Here is a 20269-nt window from a genome sequence, read left to right on the forward strand (position 1 = left end):
TTTCTTCTAGGCTTGTGTGCTAGCTACCTATATTATTGAAAATAGAAAGATGCCATTTCAAAAAAAGGGGAAACATGCCCTCCAGGGCATCTTGGAAGCAGGACACAGCTTACTTCTGACCTCAGCTGCCTCTCTGGGGGACGCTGAGAAGAGTTCTGTGTCATCCAGGAACTAGAGCCATTAGGGAGAATTACTGTGTTGCTGAATATGGATAAATGAGGGGAAAACTGTCCCATTGCTTCCTCCCTCACACTGTGCTCTTGCTGCAAACCAGCTCTTTAGTGTCAGCTTCTACTAGAGCTCGGAGTATCAAGGTTAGAAAGAAACACTGAAGGGTGTGGGGTAGCATCCTCTTCCCAAGGTAATGCTGGGATCCCCATTGGCCCCACTTTCTAAGGGGCTCCACCTCACCAGATCTCGCATTTGATTTGGATTACACCCCTGCTGAGAACATAAAATCTCAAATGGAGGGCCCAGGGGGCTCAGCAAAAGGTCACCAGATGCCATCTTAAAGGTCTGCCAGCCTTGGCAGTGGCTCAATGCCCCCAGTTCCCAACTGTGTGCCAACGAACAGGCCCTTAACCCTCTGAGGTAGACAGTTAGAGTGAGCCTGTGCAGTGGATGCGGATCTCATTCTAGTAAACAAAAGCATGCTCTTATTTGAAAGTCATAAGAGACCATCAACAGGACCTGATTTTTTTATTATTATTACAAAAGACAATAAGAAGTAAAATAGGAGAGGGGAAGGGACTATAGCTAAAACATCTCACCAAACTCCACAGTGGTGTTGAAACATGAAGTCTATGATAATGTACAGAGCAAATGTTATACTTAGTATAAGGCTTTTTTGTTTGTTTTTGCAATGAAGCCATGCAATGTATTATTATTATTATTAAAATTTGGTCTTCAGAAAGGTCTTTAAAGTACAGTAATTCGGCCTATGCCTAAGTCATTTCTTTATTATTATAATTCTACTAGTTAACATGTTCTAAATGCTTATATGTGTTGGTCACCACATATGAATTCACATAAATTATTTTATGTTATCCTAATAATCTATAATATAGGTATGATTATGATGATTGTTCGGATGAGAAAAATGAAGAGTCAAAGAGGTTAAGTAAATTGACAAGGTCATCTTGCTAGTAGGTAGAGAACTAAGAACATACCTAGGTCTGCATGGCTCTAAAGATTTTACTCCTCAATTTCACACTTTAATATGCAAATTATCTAACATTAAACAACAGGAATTTTATTATCTTCTTAAAATGTTAATACAATTTTAATGAAAATTAACCTATAAAGTCATCTAGTCCATCTTCTAACTTAAGTCTTTCTGCAGAATAATTAAAGGGCTAGTCAGACTTGGCTTGTACCCTCCCAGAGGTAGGGAATTCATTATATTCCCAAAGTAGCTCACTTCTTTCTTCAAACATTGAGCCAAATTCTCACATTAATAAAAAATCAAGCTGGCCATGGTAGCGCACACTTGTAATCCCAGCATTCGGAGGGTGGGACCAGAGGATCGTGGTTCACGGACAGCCTCAGCTACTTAGTGAGGCCCTCTGCAACTTAGTGAGACCCTGTTTCAAAATAAAGAATAAAAAATAAGGCAGGGGGTGTAGCTCAGAGGTCAAATGCCCCTGGGTTTCATCTCCAATCCCCCCCCAAATAAATAAAAAATACAATATCATCTCTGGCTGTGGTGGTGCATGCTTGTAATCTCAGTATTTGGGAGATCAGTATTTGAGACGGGAGGATCATAAATTCGCGGCCAGCCTCAACTATTTAGTGAGGCCCTTGGCAACTTAGTAAGACCATGTTTCAAAATAAAAAATAAAAAATATGGCTGCGGGTGTAGCTTGATGGTAGAATGTCCCTGGGTTCAATCCCCAGTACTGCAAACAAAATGATGATGATGATGATGATGATGATGATGATGATGATGATAAAGTTTACTTTTCATGATATTTACACTACAGTATTTTACAGACTACAGTGGGTTTCTCACTTTAGGATGATTTTGACTGCAAAATCAGTTACCAATTCAATAAGCAATTGTTTTTCCATATGCTTTACTGTTTTATTTGTGGTGCTTGGGATTAAACTCAGGAATGGTCTACCACTGAGATACACTCCCAGCTCTTTTTATTTTTTATTTTGAAACAAGATCCTACTGAGTAACTGAGGGTCTCACTAATGCTGAGCCTAGCCTCAAACCTGTGATCCATGTGTTTCAGCCTCCCACATACTGGGATAACAGGAGTATGTCACCATTACTAGCTTCCATATGATTTACTTACCAAAACTATATCAACATATCTACTCTCCTGCAACCTATCTTCACTTATATGTGAACTTGTAGAAATGGGTATATTTGCAACATTTGTATTTAGCTAAGTGTGATGACCTTCTAACCATTGTATTTAGAATGTATTGTCTTCAAAGATCTCATAATTAAATGGTTAAGCAGATATTTTAACAGAAATTTACAGTAATGTGCGTTGCATAAGAAAGACATGGAATCAAAGGAGAGTTTCAAACTAAATTTGCTTACGGAAGATGGGAATGGCCCTTTGAAGGAATTATCAAATGAAATAGCACTTGAAAGAGAAAATAAGGACTAAAAATAATCCCAGACAGGATGATGTGCTTGTTCTTAGAGAAAATGGCAGGTATCCCCCACTTTTGAACTCCAGGTGGCCTGTGTAGAATTATGCAGACTGGATGCATAAAATGAGAAAACATTTTATCTGGATGATAAAACAGATACTTGAATCACTCTGAATTTATTAAACTAGGACTTCAGAAATAAGATAAGAAGCTACACATTTTTAATACTTTGGTTAGTGCATTATAGTCTCACATCATGATGTAAATCATAGTGATTATGACATACAGCATATAGCACTTGGTGAGTTTTCTCCATCTCCCTTTCCATTCCTCCTCCTCCTTTCTCATCCAAGGTATTGCGATTGACATTGGTATTCTCAGAGAAGTACATACTGTTCATGAAAGTAATTTCTTTATTAATCATCCCTCTTCCTCTAGCCCACCTCCCAGGCTCACCTGAAGTTTCTCCTCCATTATCTGAAGTCCCTCTGGTGTCCTGATTACTCTCTAGCTTCTTCATATTAGAGAAAAATATGACCCTTCACTCTCTGTGACTGGGCCAAAGAAACTGAAATCAGAGAATTACAGTGATATATGCATACCCATGTTCATAGTAGCACAGTTCACAATGGCCAAATTATGGAACCAACCTAGGTGTCCATCAATAGATGAATAGATTACGAAATTATGGGATATGCACACAATGGAATTCTACTCAGCAGTAAAAAAGAACAAAATTATGTCATTTGCAGAAAAATGGATGGACCAGGAGACCATTATGTTCTGTGAAAAACTGCACATTTTTAGAAACCATCTCAGATGATTCCTATGTACATTAAAGTTTGAGAGGCAACAGAACAAAGAATGAAAAGGAAGAGCTTTTTCTAAAATATCACTAAGTTTACCCAGAGTTTCAGGCAATATAGTATGTAGTGGATAATAAGGCCATGGACTTTATATTCTAAAGATCTAATTTTGAATCACAGACCCAAACATTACTAAGTTATATGACTTTCACCAAATTATTTCTCATTTTTTATTTTTAAGTTATCATCTATGAGATGAGAAAAATAATGCTATCAAAATAAAATGCATGTGATATTGAAAATCTGGCCTGGGACTCAATGAGCCCTTGATGAATAGCAATTTTGTTAGTCATATGTTATAGCACCTCGCTATTATAATACTCTCCCTTATCACCCAGGCACACAAGAGATGCTCTTTCCTCTAGACTCACAAAGCTGTCTTTACCAATAGGCAAAACTAAAGTTCAAAAGAACAAAGTATTATGGTAGACAGGGACTGAGGAAAATCTATTTAAACAAGTAAAAAAAAGTCAATGAAACCTGTATGGCCACCTTGCTAATCATGGTAAACACAAATTCTAGAAATCACCCATTTTTAAACACAAAGAAAATTAATTAATATTGAAATTAGCTCTTCTAAATCAGAATCCCTTAATTAAAAAAAACCCTAATATTGTTGTACCATGATCTTTCCAGGTGAATTATTCCTAGAGCTTTATAGACTATGCATCTTCCAAAGCTTTGAGCCTGCCTTTACAGGCTTGAAATTTAATGCCTTTTGCATTTGCATTTTTTCCTGTTAGGCTTTTGCAAGTCTAAGCAAAATAATTGTGAGATTGAATGGCCTCTTCTACAATTATCTCAGTTCCTTAGAGCACAGTTTCTGAGCTAGGTTTTCCAATTTGACTAAGAGTGCTTTAGAATAAAAGTCTTCTCTCTATACCACCCTCTGGATGCATACATGTGAGTCTTCAGAAATGGGAACAGTAAGTTATTACTATGTCATGTTGTTTAATTGGGTTGAAATAAACTAGGGGTACATATGGATCCGAAAAGTATACTATACAAACAGAAATTTGTATTATCTCTAAATTGTAACTGGCTACCCCAAATATGACAAGGTATTACATTATATCTCTTTAGAATTATTTTTATTGGCATATTACAATTGTATGTGAGAGTGAGATTTATTGTGGTGCATTCATATAGGCTCATCACATTATTTGATTTCTTTTCCTCCTTCTGTCTCCCCTTTCCCTCCCCTCTTCTACGCCATACATGGTAGTGAAATTCATGGGAATACACTCACATATGTACGTAAGCTTTTGATGTGTTTTATGTTACCTCTTTATGCAAAGTTTTCACATACATGTACAGAAACTTTTGTTTTGTTTTTAACCAAAGGGAGATTAAGCAGCATCATCATCTTTAAAACATTTTCCAGTTGAAAATAGGATATAGACATCTTTATATGTCAATACATAGGTTTCCAAAACAATATTTGAAATGTCTAAGTAGGATTTCATTTTACTGATATACTCATCCTATGTTTTTAAAAATTAACTTTGTTCCCTCATTTTTTATTAATTTACATATTGCTGGCCTGAAAAAATATGTTTCTTTTGCCTTTAAGTCCTAGCCATTCTTCTCCTTCCCAGAAGCTGACTGATGTGGACTCTATCAACAGCTCCTTTGTCCTTTGTTTCTGGTTGTTTTTGGCCAATGGGGAGTTTTGGCAGGAGGTGATTCTCTCCTTGGAAGGTTGAATCCGTCTACCTACATCTCCTGCCCAAAGGTAACACTGTTTTTCTCAAGGTGGCCTGAGCTATAGAATGCCTCCTCCACTCAGTCTCAGTAACATTGTCTTCCAGTAATCTTTTCAGACCTAGTGCATGTACCCACCTTGCAGATGCTGAGCCATGATTCCTGTACTATACCTTGCAGTTCCTTTCATCACAGCCTCCAGTTTTGTCTTTCCTAACCAAACCCTCCTTGGAACATCCTAATCTGGGTATGCAATCTGTTTCCAGCTGGGATCAGACATACATTCTTATGTAAATCTTTGAGACTAAAGCATAACATCTATCCATAACCATTTCTACAGAACTGAATTACAAATATAGGTCTTATGCCAAAGTACATACACTTCTAAGGCTTTAGGTAAGAATATGTTAAAAAAGACCATAGCGTGTGAGTATTCTTTCTCTAACCCCATTATATAGTCAACCCATTATGAAAACATTTCTAATTTGATTTTTAAAAGCATAATATCGCCGGGCGTGGTGGCACACGCTTGTAATCCCCATGTTTGGGAGGCGGAGACAGGAGTATCGCGCAGGTTCGTAGCCAGCCACACTGGTTTAAGAGACCCTGTTTCAAAAAAATATAAAATAGGTCTTGGAGTGTGGCCTGGGGGTAGAATGGCTTCCAGGAACCCCAGTACCACCACCAAAAAATAAATAAATAAATAAATAAATAAATAAATAAATAAATAAATAAATAAATATAAAAAAGCATAATATCTTAGGGTTGCTTAAATTTATTTTATGACCATGTAGATTGCATTTCACTCACATGTCTAGTGTTATTTTTATTTTTTCTTTTGTGAATTGCAATCTAGGTCTATTGCCAATTTGTAAAATTGGACAACTGCTATTTATCCTATTGATTTGTAGAAGCTCTTTATACATCAAGAGGGTTGATTTTTTTCTATTGTATGTTGTGAATAGTTATTTATTTTTGACTTTGACTTTTATTATATATTTTGAAATGTAGAACTTTGGATGGTAAAGCAACAGTTTTTACCTCATAGTCTTGGATCTGGGATCAATAGGTACCTATTTTCCACAACACTCACTTGACGTTCACTCTCTTAATACCACACTCTCTTGTAGATGTGTGCCTGTGTCATATTCTAGAAGCTTTTGTCCAGACCAACAATAGCTTATGCTTCTTTATGCTTCTCACAGAAACAAATGAAATGATAAGCATACAAAAGTCGCGAGGGGAGGTTAATGAAAGAATCAGTACAGTATAGTGTAAAGGTTTAAAGAAAAATAAGATTTTAGTATATTAGTTCATTATTTTGAATTTGTGAAAACGAAAATAATAATGTCAGTCCTGATATTTTTGTTGTTTTAAAGAGAGATTGAGTTGTAGATGTCAAAATATTATGTATATTATATAGTGAAATAAGCAATATACAAAGACAAGGTATTCTGGATAATTATTTCCTTAAAATAAATAAGTAGAGTATTTGGAATTTTATTTATTTATTATTTTGGAAATTTATTAATAAATAACAACTCTATATTTTAATGGGATGTAATAGGATATTGCCACAGATGCCTACAGCTTGTATTGACTTTTTTTTTTCAGGTATGGGAATGGAACCCAGATGCATTTGATCTCTGAGCTACACCCCCTGCCCCATTTTTTTTTTAATTTTGAAACAGGGTCTCACTGAGTTGCAGAGGGCCTCACTAAGTAGCTGAGGCTGTCTGCGAACTGCGATCCTCCGGTCTCAGCCTCCAGAATGCTGGGATTACAAGCATGTAGCACCACGCCCAGCTTGCATTGATCTTACAATTTTAAATCACAAAGTTTATCCAGAGTTTATTTAGGGACTACAATTGGTCACTGCTCCCATCTCCTAGCTAGATTAACATAATAACACCCTAAATTGTCTATTTCCACTCCTGTCACTTCTGATTTATCTATCACTGAGCAACTAGAACCATTATTTATTTATTTATTTATTTATTTATTTATTTATTTATTTATTTATTTATTTATGGGTCTGGGGATGGAACCCAGAGGCATTTGACCTCTGAGCTACACCCCTGCCCAATTTTCTATTCTTATTCTGAAACAGGGTTTCACTGAGTTGCAGAGGGCCTCACTAAGTAGCTGAGGCTGTCCATGAACCACGATCCTTTGGTCTCAGCCTCCCCAATGCTGGGATTACAAGCGTGTGACACCACGCCTGGCTAGAACCATCCTTTAGAAAAGTATAAATAAGAACCAGTCATGGTGAGGCATGCTTGTAATCTCAGTACTATAGACAGGAGGATCACAGGTTCACAACTAGCCTCAGTAATTTAGTGAGGCCCTGTTTCAAAATAAAAAATAAAATAGTGCTGGGGGTGTACAGCAGTGTAGAATGCCCCTGGGTTCAATCCCTAGTACCATCTATACACACACACACACACACACACACACACACACACGAAAGTGTATATATGATATGTTCCTCAGTGCTCTCAATTTTCCAGTGGTTTCCCATCCTATATTGAACAAAATTTAAAGCCCCTACTTTGGCATGTGCAATCCACAATCTGACCTCATGCTTCTTATTGAACAAACATAAGGCAACATTGCATCATCATCATCATCATAATTATTATTATTATTATTATTATTATTATTTTATTAATTTTCTCTAGGGCTATGCCTACCTGCCATTTGGTCTTAGAAGTTGCTGGAAAAGTCAGATGTCTAGTACCTAGAGAACTTGTGCCTGTGTAGAGGTTCAGCCTCTTCTTATGAAACAGAGGAGGGAAGAAGAATCTACTAGTTTTATAGAAAGTTGGAATCTAGTAGAGTCATGCTCACTGGGCTGTAGGCTGGGTCCATTTTAGCCAGCTCCACTGATGGATGAATAATTCCCACGTATAGATCTGGCTTCAGGTCTAATGTCACCTGCTCAGGCAGGCCTTCTGGGAGCATCCTTTGTGACTCAATCTACCTTTATGATCCTTTTCTCCTTTTTTCTCATGGCACTATTCTTCTTTGAATGATCCTTGTGTGTGTGTGTGTGTGTGTGTGTGTGTGTGTGTGTCTCATCACTGAAACTTTATTTACATGCTGTATTACTAAAGCTTGGGACTCATAAGGTGCTCTTTCATTTTTGTGTGAAGAGAGTTGATGAAATTTCATACAAACACTTAGTTTTTTCTTTATGGTACTAGGGATGGAACCCAAGGGCATTCTACCTCTGAGCTACACCCCCAGTCTTATTTTTTAGTCTTTTTTAATTTTTGAAATGGGGTTTCACTGAGTTGCGAAGGGCCTCGCTAAGTAGCTGGGGCTGTCTGTGAACTGTGATCCTCTAGTCTCTGCCTCCCAAATGCCCGGATTATAAGCGTGCACCACGATGCCCAGATCCATACACTTATTTCTAAAACTGATAGCATTGGCACTTAAAATTTTTCAAGACAATTGACAAAGAATCAGTTATTATGAGGTCTGGGAATATAACCTAGAGGTAGAGTACTTACTTAGAATTCTTAAGTCCCAGAGTTCAATCCCCAGCACTGCAAATAATTAAATAAGTAAAAAATTTAAAAAGAGTCTTTTTTGAATGAGTTAGGGGGATTACAAATGACAGAATATATGCTCCAGGCAAGTCAAGTAGGAAAATACCAGAACTTTGCATTTCTTGGCTATAAATATCAGTGTAAATTATTATAAGTATATACTATTCTTACCCATAAAAACTTGTGGCTAGCTCCCCCATGCTGAATACTTTGTTCTCTACCTACAGTGATGTATTCACAGAATAAGGGAAATGCTTTGATCACTAACTCTTGACATTAGAAAGAATTATGGGGATCAAACTGGGGGTGGCGGCGCACACTTGTAATCCCTGCGCTTGGGAGGTGGAGACAGGAGGTTTGCGTAGGTTCGAAGCCAGCTGCGCTGGCTTAAGAGACCCTGTTTCCAAATAAAAAAGTATAAAATGGGCATGGGAGTGTAGCCCGGAGGTCCTGTTTCCAAATAAAAAAGTATAAAATGGGTCTGGGAGTGTAGCGCGGAGGTAGAAGGGCTTCCAGAAACCCCAGTACCACCACCACCACCACCACAAGAAGAAGAAGAAGAAGAAGAAGAAGAAGAAGAAGAAGAAGAAGAAGAAGAAGAAGAAGAAGAATTATGGGGATCAATTGTATTCACTGGAAGCTTCTAACAGGGTTTTCTTGAAATGGACCCAATTCTTCTTAGGGTTAATAAGTAATTTGCTAGATTCTCTAAATGTTCCCTTGAGACACATTTCATCCTGGATCTACCATCATGGATTTTTATGATGCTTTCTGTTATCCCCACCTATAGTGATCCAGGGTCCCTCCTAAAATACAGCATTCAGAATGAAGCACTGAATCCCACTGACTACTGAGTTTAGTGGGCCTCCACTACTTTCTTTCAATCTCTTTCTCTCTCTCTCTCTCTCTCTCTCGCTCTCGCTCTCGCTCTTTCTCTCTCCCTCCCCCCCTCTCCTCTCTTTCCTTCTCTTTTTTCTCTAAGTTCAAACCCAGAAAAAAAATACAGCCCTGTATTCCTTATAACCATGAACATGTGCACCTGTCTAAGGACAGACTTTGCATATATCTCTATTTCCTTGCCAAGGCTTCCCAGCATTCTGCAACCAACATATTTACTACAATTATTTGTCTGTCTTCCATTGATTACTGACTTAAATGTATTGAATAAGAATAGGGTCACAAAAAATGCTTCCCACCTTCAACAGGTTTTTTTTTTTTTTTTGAGGGTCTGGGGATGGAACCCAGGGGCATTTGACCTCAGAGCCACACCCCCGCCCTATTTTTATTCTTTATTTTGAAACCGGGTCTCACTAAGTTGCAGAGGGCCTCACTAAGTAGCTGAGGCTCTCCGTGAACCGTGATCCTCTGGTCTCAGCCTCCCCAATGCTGGGATTGCAAGCGTGCACCACCACGCCTGGTCCAACAGGTTGTTTAAATCAATTGTTTTAATCACTACTATATTGGTATGTGCTGTGGTAATAATATGTTTTGTCTTTTCCCAAACTCTTGCTGGAGTTTAGTTTCCATTGGGAGGTATTAAGAGAGTAGAAACCCGATCTGATTATTATCCTTAGTAGTGGGGTCTTTGGAATTTTACTATGTAGAACCTTTTGAATGAATCCTTGTGGGCATTATAAGAAGAGGGACCAGAAAACAGACAGACAGACACACAGACACACACACACACACACACACACACACACACACACACACTGTTGATGGATTCCCTTAACCTTGGACCTTCAGAAACATGAACCAAAATAAGCCTATTTTTATAACTTACCTAGTTTGTGGAAATTATGTTAGTAATAGTAGAAAATGGACTAATATAAAATTAGTCGCCTACCTTAACACTCTCTAGTCCACAAATATCTGCTTTGTTTTAGGACTTTGTGAAAAAGATGTGCTTAATGACTTACTGAAATGAACAAATGCTCTGTCTTAATCATCCCTTTCTTTTGGGCTGTAGTCATCTCAAAAATAAAGAAAATAGGATGAATCTGGCATAATCTGTTGTTAGTCAACAAATACCAGCCCTTGGTGATCATTATTTTCATGTTTTATCTTAATAAAAATATATTTAATTCTTTGGCCTAAAATTTTGCCAGAGATTATCCACATGCCTCCAGTTTTGTGGTTTTATTTCTCACTCTTATCTCCTTTCTGGGAATGAAAAAAATATGTCTATGTTCACCTAGCATTTCTTTCTTTGGAGGAGCTATCAGGGATCCAGAGTAACATCTGCAAACTATTTTAACATCATGGGCCTTTAGACTTGGATTTATCTAAAGCAACTCGGGATTGCCTCCCTAGATCTTTACTTTTCTTGGCAACCATGTTACTCTCATTTAGTAGGCTTAAAACATGTATAAGACTTTGTCCTTTGTGGTGAGGCTTTATTTTATTTTATTCTTCTTTATAGCTGAGTAGAATTCCATTGTGTGTATTTCCCATAATTTTGCAATCCATTCATCTGTTGATGGAGATCTAGGTTGGCTCCATATTTTGGCTATTACAAACTGTGCTGCTATGATCATGGGTATGCATATGTTAATGGAGTTTTCTGATTTCAAGCCCTTTAGAAAGATACCCAGGAGTGGTATAGCAGGATCAAATGGTGGATCTATTCCCAGTTTTCTAAGGAATCTCCACACTGATCTCCATAGTGGCTGAACTGCTTTGCACTCCCACCAACAGTGTAAAAGAGTTCCTCTTTCCCCACATCCTCGCCAGCATTTGTTGTTGTTTGATTTCTTTATGCTTACCACTCTGATTGGGGTTAGATGGAATCTCAGCGTAGTTTTGATTTGCATCTCCCTGATGGCTAGTGATGTTGAACATCTTTTCATGTATCTATTAGTCATTTGAATCTCTTTCTGGAAATTTTGGAAGGAGTGTGGCCCTCTGGATAACCTACTTTGGACCATCAACCTTTAGAAATGTGAGACAATAAACCTCTGTTGTTGTAAGCCACCCAGTTTATGGGACCTTCTGACAGCAATGCTAGCAAATTCCTATGCTGGGCTGTATATTCAGGTGTGACCTATTATTCCATCTTCAATGCATGTCCTGCAGAACATCTGAGCTACAGGTAGTTACATTGGAAGAGTTCCGTTTTTCTATTCATTATTAATTTTGAATTTTCTTTTAATTTGCTTTTGGAAAATTCTACTCTCCTCCCCCTGATTTGGTGTTTACTTATATTTCTTGTGTAGATTTTAACTAATTGGTTCAACTGATTCAATTCAAAGGCAACTTCCTCTTCAGACCAACATTTATGGTTATAAACACTATGAAGGGAATAGACTCTGGAATGAATGATGTGATAGTAGTAGGTCTCTCCTTACTTTATTAACAAGTAATATTTTGGCAATCATTTATTTTTTAATAATATAAGATTGTTTTAGCAAAGAATGCTACTTGACCAAGGCTATTCCAGGACTGGTAGCATTAAGTTCATACAGTAATGTAAAACAAACCACCCATGTATATGAAAAAAATGCTATTTTATACATCATAGGAAATATTAAATTGCATATTTTAATTCATAATTAATATAGCCAATTTAAAGTATTGTTTTATTTCCTGGTTCCTGAAGTTAAAAAATAAAGGAAGGAAGGGAGAGTTGTAACTTCTTATAAGATCAAAGGAATTTTTTCTATTTTTAAAAGGACAAGGGTGAATAAAAATGTCTTCTGGTTTTCTTTCCAGTGGATTTATGGTTGGCATATATAAAAGCTTCCAATTTTCTTAGGTTGATTTTGTATCCAAACCCTTTGCTGAATTTGTTAATCAGTTCTAAAAGTCTTTTGTTTGATTTTATTGTGTCTTCTAAATATAGTTTCATGTCATCTGTAAATAGCAATAATTTCATTCTTCTTTTACTATATGTATTCCTTCCATTTTCGTCTCTTGCCTTCTTGCCCTAGCTAGAGTCTCAAGTACTATATTGAAAAGGAGTGGTGGTGCACACTTGTAATCCCCGTGCTTGGGAGGCGGAGACAGGAGGATTGCTCAGGTTCGAAGCCAGCTGCGCTGGCTTAAGAGACCCTGTTTCCAAATAAAAAAGTATAAAATAGGTGTCTGGGAGTATAGCCCGGAGGTAGAAGGGCTTCCAGAAGCCCCAGTAGTACCAAAAAACAAAAAAGAAAAGAAAAGAATAAGGGCATCCTTATTGTGTTTCTGATTTAAAGGGGTTTCTCATAGTTTATTTTATGATGTCAAGGTAAGTTCTTTCTATTCTGATTCTCTGCAGTTTTTTTTTTTAACATGAATGAGTATTGGATTTTGTTTAATGCTTTTTTACAACATCTAAATTTAATTAAGTAGGTAAAAGACATCTATCTACAGTAAAAATTATAAAACTCTAAAGGAAGAAATTAAAAAAGATCTAAGAAGATGAAAGGATCTCCCATGCTCTTGGAAAGGCAAAATAAATACCATCAAAATGGCCATCCTTCTAAAACTGATCTACAGATTCAATGAAATCCCTATTAAATATTATGGCTTTTCTTAACAGATATGGAATAATCAGTCCTTAAATTTATTTGGAAAAATAAAATACCCAGAATAGCCAAAATAGTCTCAACAATAAGAACCATGAAGAAAGTATCACAATCCCTGAATTAAAACTATACTGCAATGCGATAGTAATAAAACAGTATGTTACTGGCACAAAAGCAAAAACACAGACTAATGGAGCAGAATAAATTCAGAAACAAATCCACACGCTTACAGCCAATTGATTTCTTACTAAGGGGCCAAAAACATACACTGAAAAAGATAGTCTTTTCAACAAATAGTTTGAGAAAACTGGCTATCCATATACAGAAAAACTGAAACAAATTCCCTTTCCTTACCCTGAACAAGAGTCAAATCAAGATGTATTAAAAACATATACATTAGACCAGAGACATTGCAGTTACCTGAAGAAGACATAGGGCCAATACTCCAAAATATAGGCATGGGTAAAAACTTCTTCAGCAAGACCCGAAAGGCACAAAAAATCAAAATGAGGATTAACATGTGGGATTGCATTAAACTGAAGAGCTTTTGCACAGCAAAGGGAACTATCAAGAATCTCAACAGAGAGACAAAAGAATGGGAAAAGATCTGTGCCAACTACTTCTCTGGTAGAGTACCAATATTTAGAATATACAAAGAACTCAAGAAACTCATTGCCCCCAAACCAAAATAATACAATAAAAGCAGGCAAGTGAATTAAATAAATACTTCACAAAAGAAGAAATATAAATGTCCAATAAATGTATGAAAAAGTGTTCAGTATCATTAGCAATTGGAGAGATACAAATAAAAATTACTCTGAGATTTTACCTATCCCCAATTAGAATGGCAATCATTGAAAACACAAACAATAATAAATTCTGGTGAAGATATGGAGAAGTAGGAGCTCTGATATATTGTTGGTGGAATTAACAAATTAGTGCAACCACTTTGGAAAACAGCGGTTAGGATCCTCAGAAGAATGGGAATGAACCTACCATCCTACCTTACTATATCACTTCTGGGTATCTACTCCAAAGAACTGAAACCAGACTACCTCATTAATGCTAGCATATCTATGTTTAGAGCTGCAACATTTATATATGCCAAACTATGGGACCAGCCAAGATGTCTATCAACAAATGAATGGATTACAAAACTATGGGATATATACACAATGGAATTCTACTCAGTCATAACAAAGAACAGAATTATGTTATTTGCAGGGAAATAGATGGAAATGGAGAATACTATGCTCAGTAAGATTAGTAAGTCACAAAAAGTGAAAGGTTGGATGTCTCCTTCATATATGGAAGCTAGGGAGAAATTGGGACACAGACAAAGGAGGAGAAAACGGGAGAAAACACCTAACTGAGGGAGATGGTGGGGGAGGAAGACTTGGAGAGGAAAATACCTCAATGCATATGATGTACATGTATAAACTCATCAAACCCAATCAATGTGTTAAACACAGGAAGGAGGGGAGGGAGAAGGAGTGGGGTGGGAATTTAGGGATGGCTCAATGAGTACTGTGCATATGTATGCCTCTATCACTCAGAACTTCATCAAGCTGTATGATTACAATGCACCAGTTAAAAAAAAAGACATTAGAAACCATGTCTCCTTTATCCTGAAAAAAAGGGGACAAAGGTTCCCTCCTCCTTTTCCTTTTAGAAACACATTATAGTTGGATATGGTAGCACAATACTGGTACCTGGGACGCTGAGACAGGAGGATCACAGGTTTGAGGCTAGCCTTAGCAACTTAATGAGGCCCTCAGAAACTTAGCTAGACTTTTTTTAAAATTAAAAAAAAATGGGTCTGGGAGTGTAGTTCCAAGGTAGAATGCCCTTGGAATCAATCCTCAGTACCATATATACAAAAAGCAAAAAGTAAATCAGAGAAACATGTTATGTTTGATATCCCTGGGAAAAGCAAGGAATTTTGAATAGAATGAGGCTAAACAAAGATTCTTAGGAAGAAAAGGAATTAGTAGAGTGGTAATTCAGGCTTCAGGTAGTAGACCTAAGCCATGTCTAAATTATTCCTCTTTACTTTTCTTACAGGGAATTGACAAGAGCTTCTCGAATGATCACTGACCTCATTACAGTGCCTTCGGTTTGTCATCTACAAAACAGAGACACAGAACATAAAAGCAATAGAGAAAATTTTATAGAAAGGAGTTTATTTTCCCACTAAATACCTTAAATCCATAGAAAGATGCTTCAGCCATTTGGCAGGACCATTTACTAAGCACATTGAGTATCAAAATGTGGGAAGGTGCTTTGCATACATTTTCTACTTTGCAGAATTGTAAACTTCGCCTTAGAATCGGAGACCAGAGATATTAATCTACTTTCAGACTGTCAAAAGGCCAAGAAGGATCAGAGCAAGGATTCTAACTCAGATGGCTCAGCTCTGCAGGGGTCTCCACAGCTTGAATCATGTGACACCAAGCACATTTCTCACACCATGACAGACATGCTGGTGACTACACTCACTTTGGAACCTCTCTGGGCTTCTAATACTGGTAACCAAGAGGCAAGGCCAAATAATGTTCCTGAAGACTTTATGAAGCCTATACTTTTTTTTTTTTTTGGTGGTACTGGGGTTCCTGGAAGCCCTTCTACTTCCGGGCTACACTCCCAGACCTATTTTATACTTTTTATTTGGAAACAGGGTCTCTTAAGCCAGCGAGGCTGGCTTTGAACCTGCACGATCCTCCTGTCTCTGCCTCCCAAGCGCCAGGATTACAAGCGTGCGCCACCATGCCCAGCTGAAGCCTATACTTTTAAAAATGATTTTTGGGGAGTATTGAGAATTGAACACAGGAGTATTCTATTTCTAAGCTACACCCCTAACCTATTATTATTATTATTATTATTATTATTATTATTATTATTATTAATTTTGAAACAGTCTCAGTAAGGTTGTAAGTTGCTGAGGCTGGTCTCAAACTCGTGAACCTTCCTTCCCACTGCTGGGATTATAGATGTGTGCTACCATCCCTGGCTTAAGTCTATGCTTTATAACAGTCATCCTGGTGAAAGAATTCAGAGGTTCGGATTCAACTGCTCTTGAGGTGAACACTGAATGTTTGTGTCTAAGGATTCTTTAGGTGCTTTTGAGGACAGCCAGGTTAAGCAACCAATCCTCTCTGCACCTATGTTCAATGATGCCTTTTTTCTTTGTCTATTTATTCAGTCTGTGAGTTTCTGAAATAGAGGAAAGAGATAAGGATAAGGAAATAACCCGAGGAGTGAAAGGCAGTTACTATCATCCAAGGCTTCTGTAAGGAAAGCAGGTGTCGCTGTACTTTCTTTACTTCTGTGGACCATCAAAACTCTGTAAGAAAGAGTTAGTTACACACTTCTGTGTCCGTATCTGGTGAAATTTAGAGACCTATGAGTGTCTCTTTTCAACAGTGGCAGGGATGACAAAAGCGAAGGAAGACAGGCGGGCTACGCTCTAAGAATTCTCTGCTTAGAAGAACATCAACTGCGAATGAGAGTAAGACGAAACCTTACAGTTTATGATTCATTATTAATCCCACTCCTTTAATTCACAACAAATCGACTAACAACCTTCCTCCTTCTCTCCATCCCCAAATTACTCCAGGTGGTAGATTACAAACCTGATGAGGAGAAGCAGCAATACTACATTAATATTTATAAATGTCACAGTACTCATATTTCCCATCTATTTGGGAAACCAGCCCAAGCAATTAAGGAGTATGGGGAATTATGAAAATGAAAAATATAGGAAAAACAGTGCACGTCGAAATTATCAACATTGTCTTTCCTCTACTGTTACATCTTAATGACTTCATTTTCTGTGGCTGGCATTTTTAAAATGCAAATTTCTGAGCGTAAAGAAACTTGTTTCATTATCATTCAAAAACAGATAATTTTAAAATGAGAAACTTACGTCTTTGGCTTCTCCACGAGGTATCGGAAGTGTTTACTCCCAATGATTTTCACTACGGTCTCAGGCATTGCATCTAATTCATGGGGAGTCTTCCAAGCCGAAGACATGCTGCTTCTCAAAGTCTTAAGAAGCAGAAAATAAGTAAAGAATTCCTCTTGATTTTCCACTTGACAACTACAACATCCTTGTCAATAACAAAAGCAGTAATAAGAATCATACCAGGCCCTACTGCTCTGCCCATGAAGGAGTTAAAATAAGCTGCTCTGGCATAGTGATCCTCTAACTTAAAGACCTTTGGAAAACAGGAGCAGAAAAAAAATCACTCTGACCCATGTGCTGTTTCTTAAATGCAGAAGATGAAATGTGAAAGTTACAATATCCTTGTTCTCAAAGACAGTAAGTTGAGCCTGAAAAAATGCTATACAAACTTTGTTGAGATAATTCTCATCTTTTAAGTCTCCCCACATAATGTAGTTGTTTCATCACAACTTATATGCTTTTTGCTTTGTTCAATTCAAAAGATAAGCAACTGATTCTGTTTTTTTTTTTTTTTTAAGGAGGAGAGTGGTGTTTATTCTCTTACAAGGGTTCCTGTGCCACATAAATATTACACAAACTTAAATGCTTTTCTCCGCTAATCAGTTTAATTCTTCGGCACAGCTAGAACCCTAAAAGCATGGGTGGTGAAATTTTTGCCACTCCCTACACTTACATTATCTCACTTAACACTCCAAGTACAGGTGTATGATAGTCTGAGTTACTATTATTTTTTCTTTAGAGATGAGGGAACAGACATATGTAGCTATGAACCAGCCCAACATCACAAGTAATTAGTAGAATTGGCATTGCCACCTAGATGGACTGCAAAGCAGATCTCCTATCTCCTGAGTCCTCAGGTGACTCTACCATCCTGTATTATAAGCCATCAAAAGGGATTCTTGTGAAACCAGAGAGGAAGCTTGGGCTTTAGTGGGTCATGGGGAATTCATATTCAGCGCTGATGCTGTTTCCCCATTCGTGAAATCAGGACAATTCTCCTTCTGCCCTGGGGTACTTGGGGTGAATGCTATGAGACACAGTACCTGCACTGTGGACAGCACTGAAGACTGCTAGCATAGTGTCCCATTCGGCAGATCTGCAACGGTTTTGAAGTTGTCTGTAACTCTGAGGCCCAGAATTTGTGATTGTTAAGTTCGTTCCCTGCCCAGCAGTGGTAGATCAGCCCTGAAACCTTTCCCCGGGGAGTGCAAAAGGGTAGCCTTACCGAGGACTTGGCGTTTCCCCACCCAGGTGGCTCAGTGTGCTTGATTCCTGCTTCTCTTTAAGGAAGCAGACGCTGGGAGACCAGGGGAGGCAGGGGGTGGGGACTGAAGCTCAGAAATCTGGCCAATCACAGGGCCCCGCTCAAAGGCAAGGTTGTTTGAGTCCCTGTTGTCAAGGACGCAGAGGACTGTTGCTGGGCAGGGACCAGATTTCCCTGTACCCATAGGAGGTAGGAGGCAGCAGAAGGGACCTCCTCTGCCAAGGGGCCAGGGAGTGGCAGCCGACAGGTGAAAAGCCTGAGTGTTCTCAAATCTGCCTTTCAGCTTCCTTAAAGATTGTGAGAGTTTCTAGAAGCCCATCTCTCTCACCTGTGGGTTATACTTGTCCTGCTTACTCTTCCCATAGGTTATGTCTCCCTTTGTGAAATTTGTGCACAGGTGAGATTCTCCCATGCTTTTTTTTTTTTCCTTTGGGTAAATATTTTCACTGACTTAGTTTTCTCCCCTGTAAAGTGATGCAAAATAATGGCTTGGACCTAAATGCGAGTAGGTGACAAAATTAAATAAGAATGTAACGGTAACAGCAATGCTAAATACTGTTCCTGTGCCAGATCCCTTATTTGAGCTGTACAACTATTACCTTATAACTTAACAGTTATCAATTAGGTAATTTTCTTTTTCCTTATTTATTATTATTTGTGTGTGTGTGTGTGTGTGTGTGTGTGTGTGTGTGTGGTGCTGGGGATGAAATCCAGGGGCCTTCTACCTCTGGGCTACACTTCCAGACCTATTTTATATTTTATTTGGAAACAGGGTCTCACTTAGTTGCTGAGAGCTTCACTAAATAGCTGAGGCTGGCTTCGAACCTATGCGATCCTCCTGTCTCTGCCTCCCAAGTGCTGGGATTACAAGCGTGCGCCACCACACCTGGCAATTTTCTTTTTATTTTAAAAAGCAACAAAATGAGGCCTGTGTTGCTGAGAAATTACCCAAGACTCCACAAAAGCAAAGTGACAGAGCCGAAAATTCAATATAGATCTTCAGACCCCAAGTTTTGGCCACATTCTACTATGTTAAGACTTCAGCAAATGTGAGTGTGGGCATTTTAAGTTGACCCCAAGATGATATTAATGCTTGCATCAACCCCACACTCATGTCCTTCTCCTGTTCTGCATCTCTGGTGAGTTCTGTAGTTTCCTGTACCCTCCCCTGGCACAGGCAGGCAGAGCCGGGTGACACACTAAGCTATCCTTCTGTGGCTCACTCTTAGAGGCCTAGACACACAGGCATTCTATATGATGTACAAAGTGCCAGGAAGCAGGGGAGAAAGGGTAGCTCTCCTCTCACTCCTGCAGCCCACTGGTCACTTTGCTGCTAGATTAATCTTCTCGAGGTCCAGCTGTGACAGGACCCCTCCTTTTTTCAACTGCTTTCAGAGTCTCATCAGCTGTGGAGGATGTGCATGGTCTTAAAGTCTTCCACACTTTGGCTTCAAACTAAATCTCTTGTGTGATGTTCCATGAGCCTGGAGCTTGCTATCTTCCACCCTACCTGATCCACTTGCTGACCTGAATCTGCTTTTTATTTCCCTGCCTCTGGGCCTTCCTTCATTCTTTCCTCTCTACCCTCAGTGGCCTTCCACTTCCTCATTGTGGCTGCCCATCTATTCATTAAGTTTCATCTCAAATAATAGAGAAATATGCACTCGAGGCACCTTGAATTCAAATCCTAGCTCTGCTGGTGCATGGGATCGTGGGTAAGTCATTTATCATCTTTGCGCCCTAGTATCCTCTTCTATAAAAAGAGCATGACTTACAGTGAAGATTGATTTATGTAAGAA

The 20269-nt window shown here is 38.3% G+C and overlaps 1 protein-coding gene across 1 annotated transcript in view; it reads right to left on the bottom strand.

The window, feature by feature from the left end:
* LOC308260811 (uncharacterized protein C1orf87) overlaps positions 1 to 17274 on the bottom strand; it is a gene marked incomplete at both ends in the record, with an annotated part of 82422 nt that extends 65148 nt beyond the window's left edge. The window contains one exon of the mRNA XM_080692358.1: positions 17168 to 17274. Within this exon, the coding sequence (XP_080548484.1) occupies positions 17168 to 17274 (107 nt within the window). The remainder of the gene's footprint in view (positions 1 to 17167) is intronic.
* Between the last annotated feature and the right edge of the window lie 2995 nt (positions 17275 to 20269).

The sequence above is a fragment of the Muscardinus avellanarius genome (genome assembly GCF_963383645.1).
Source record: "Muscardinus avellanarius genome assembly, chromosome: 3".
Taxonomy (NCBI): domain Eukaryota; kingdom Metazoa; phylum Chordata; class Mammalia; order Rodentia; family Gliridae; genus Muscardinus; species Muscardinus avellanarius.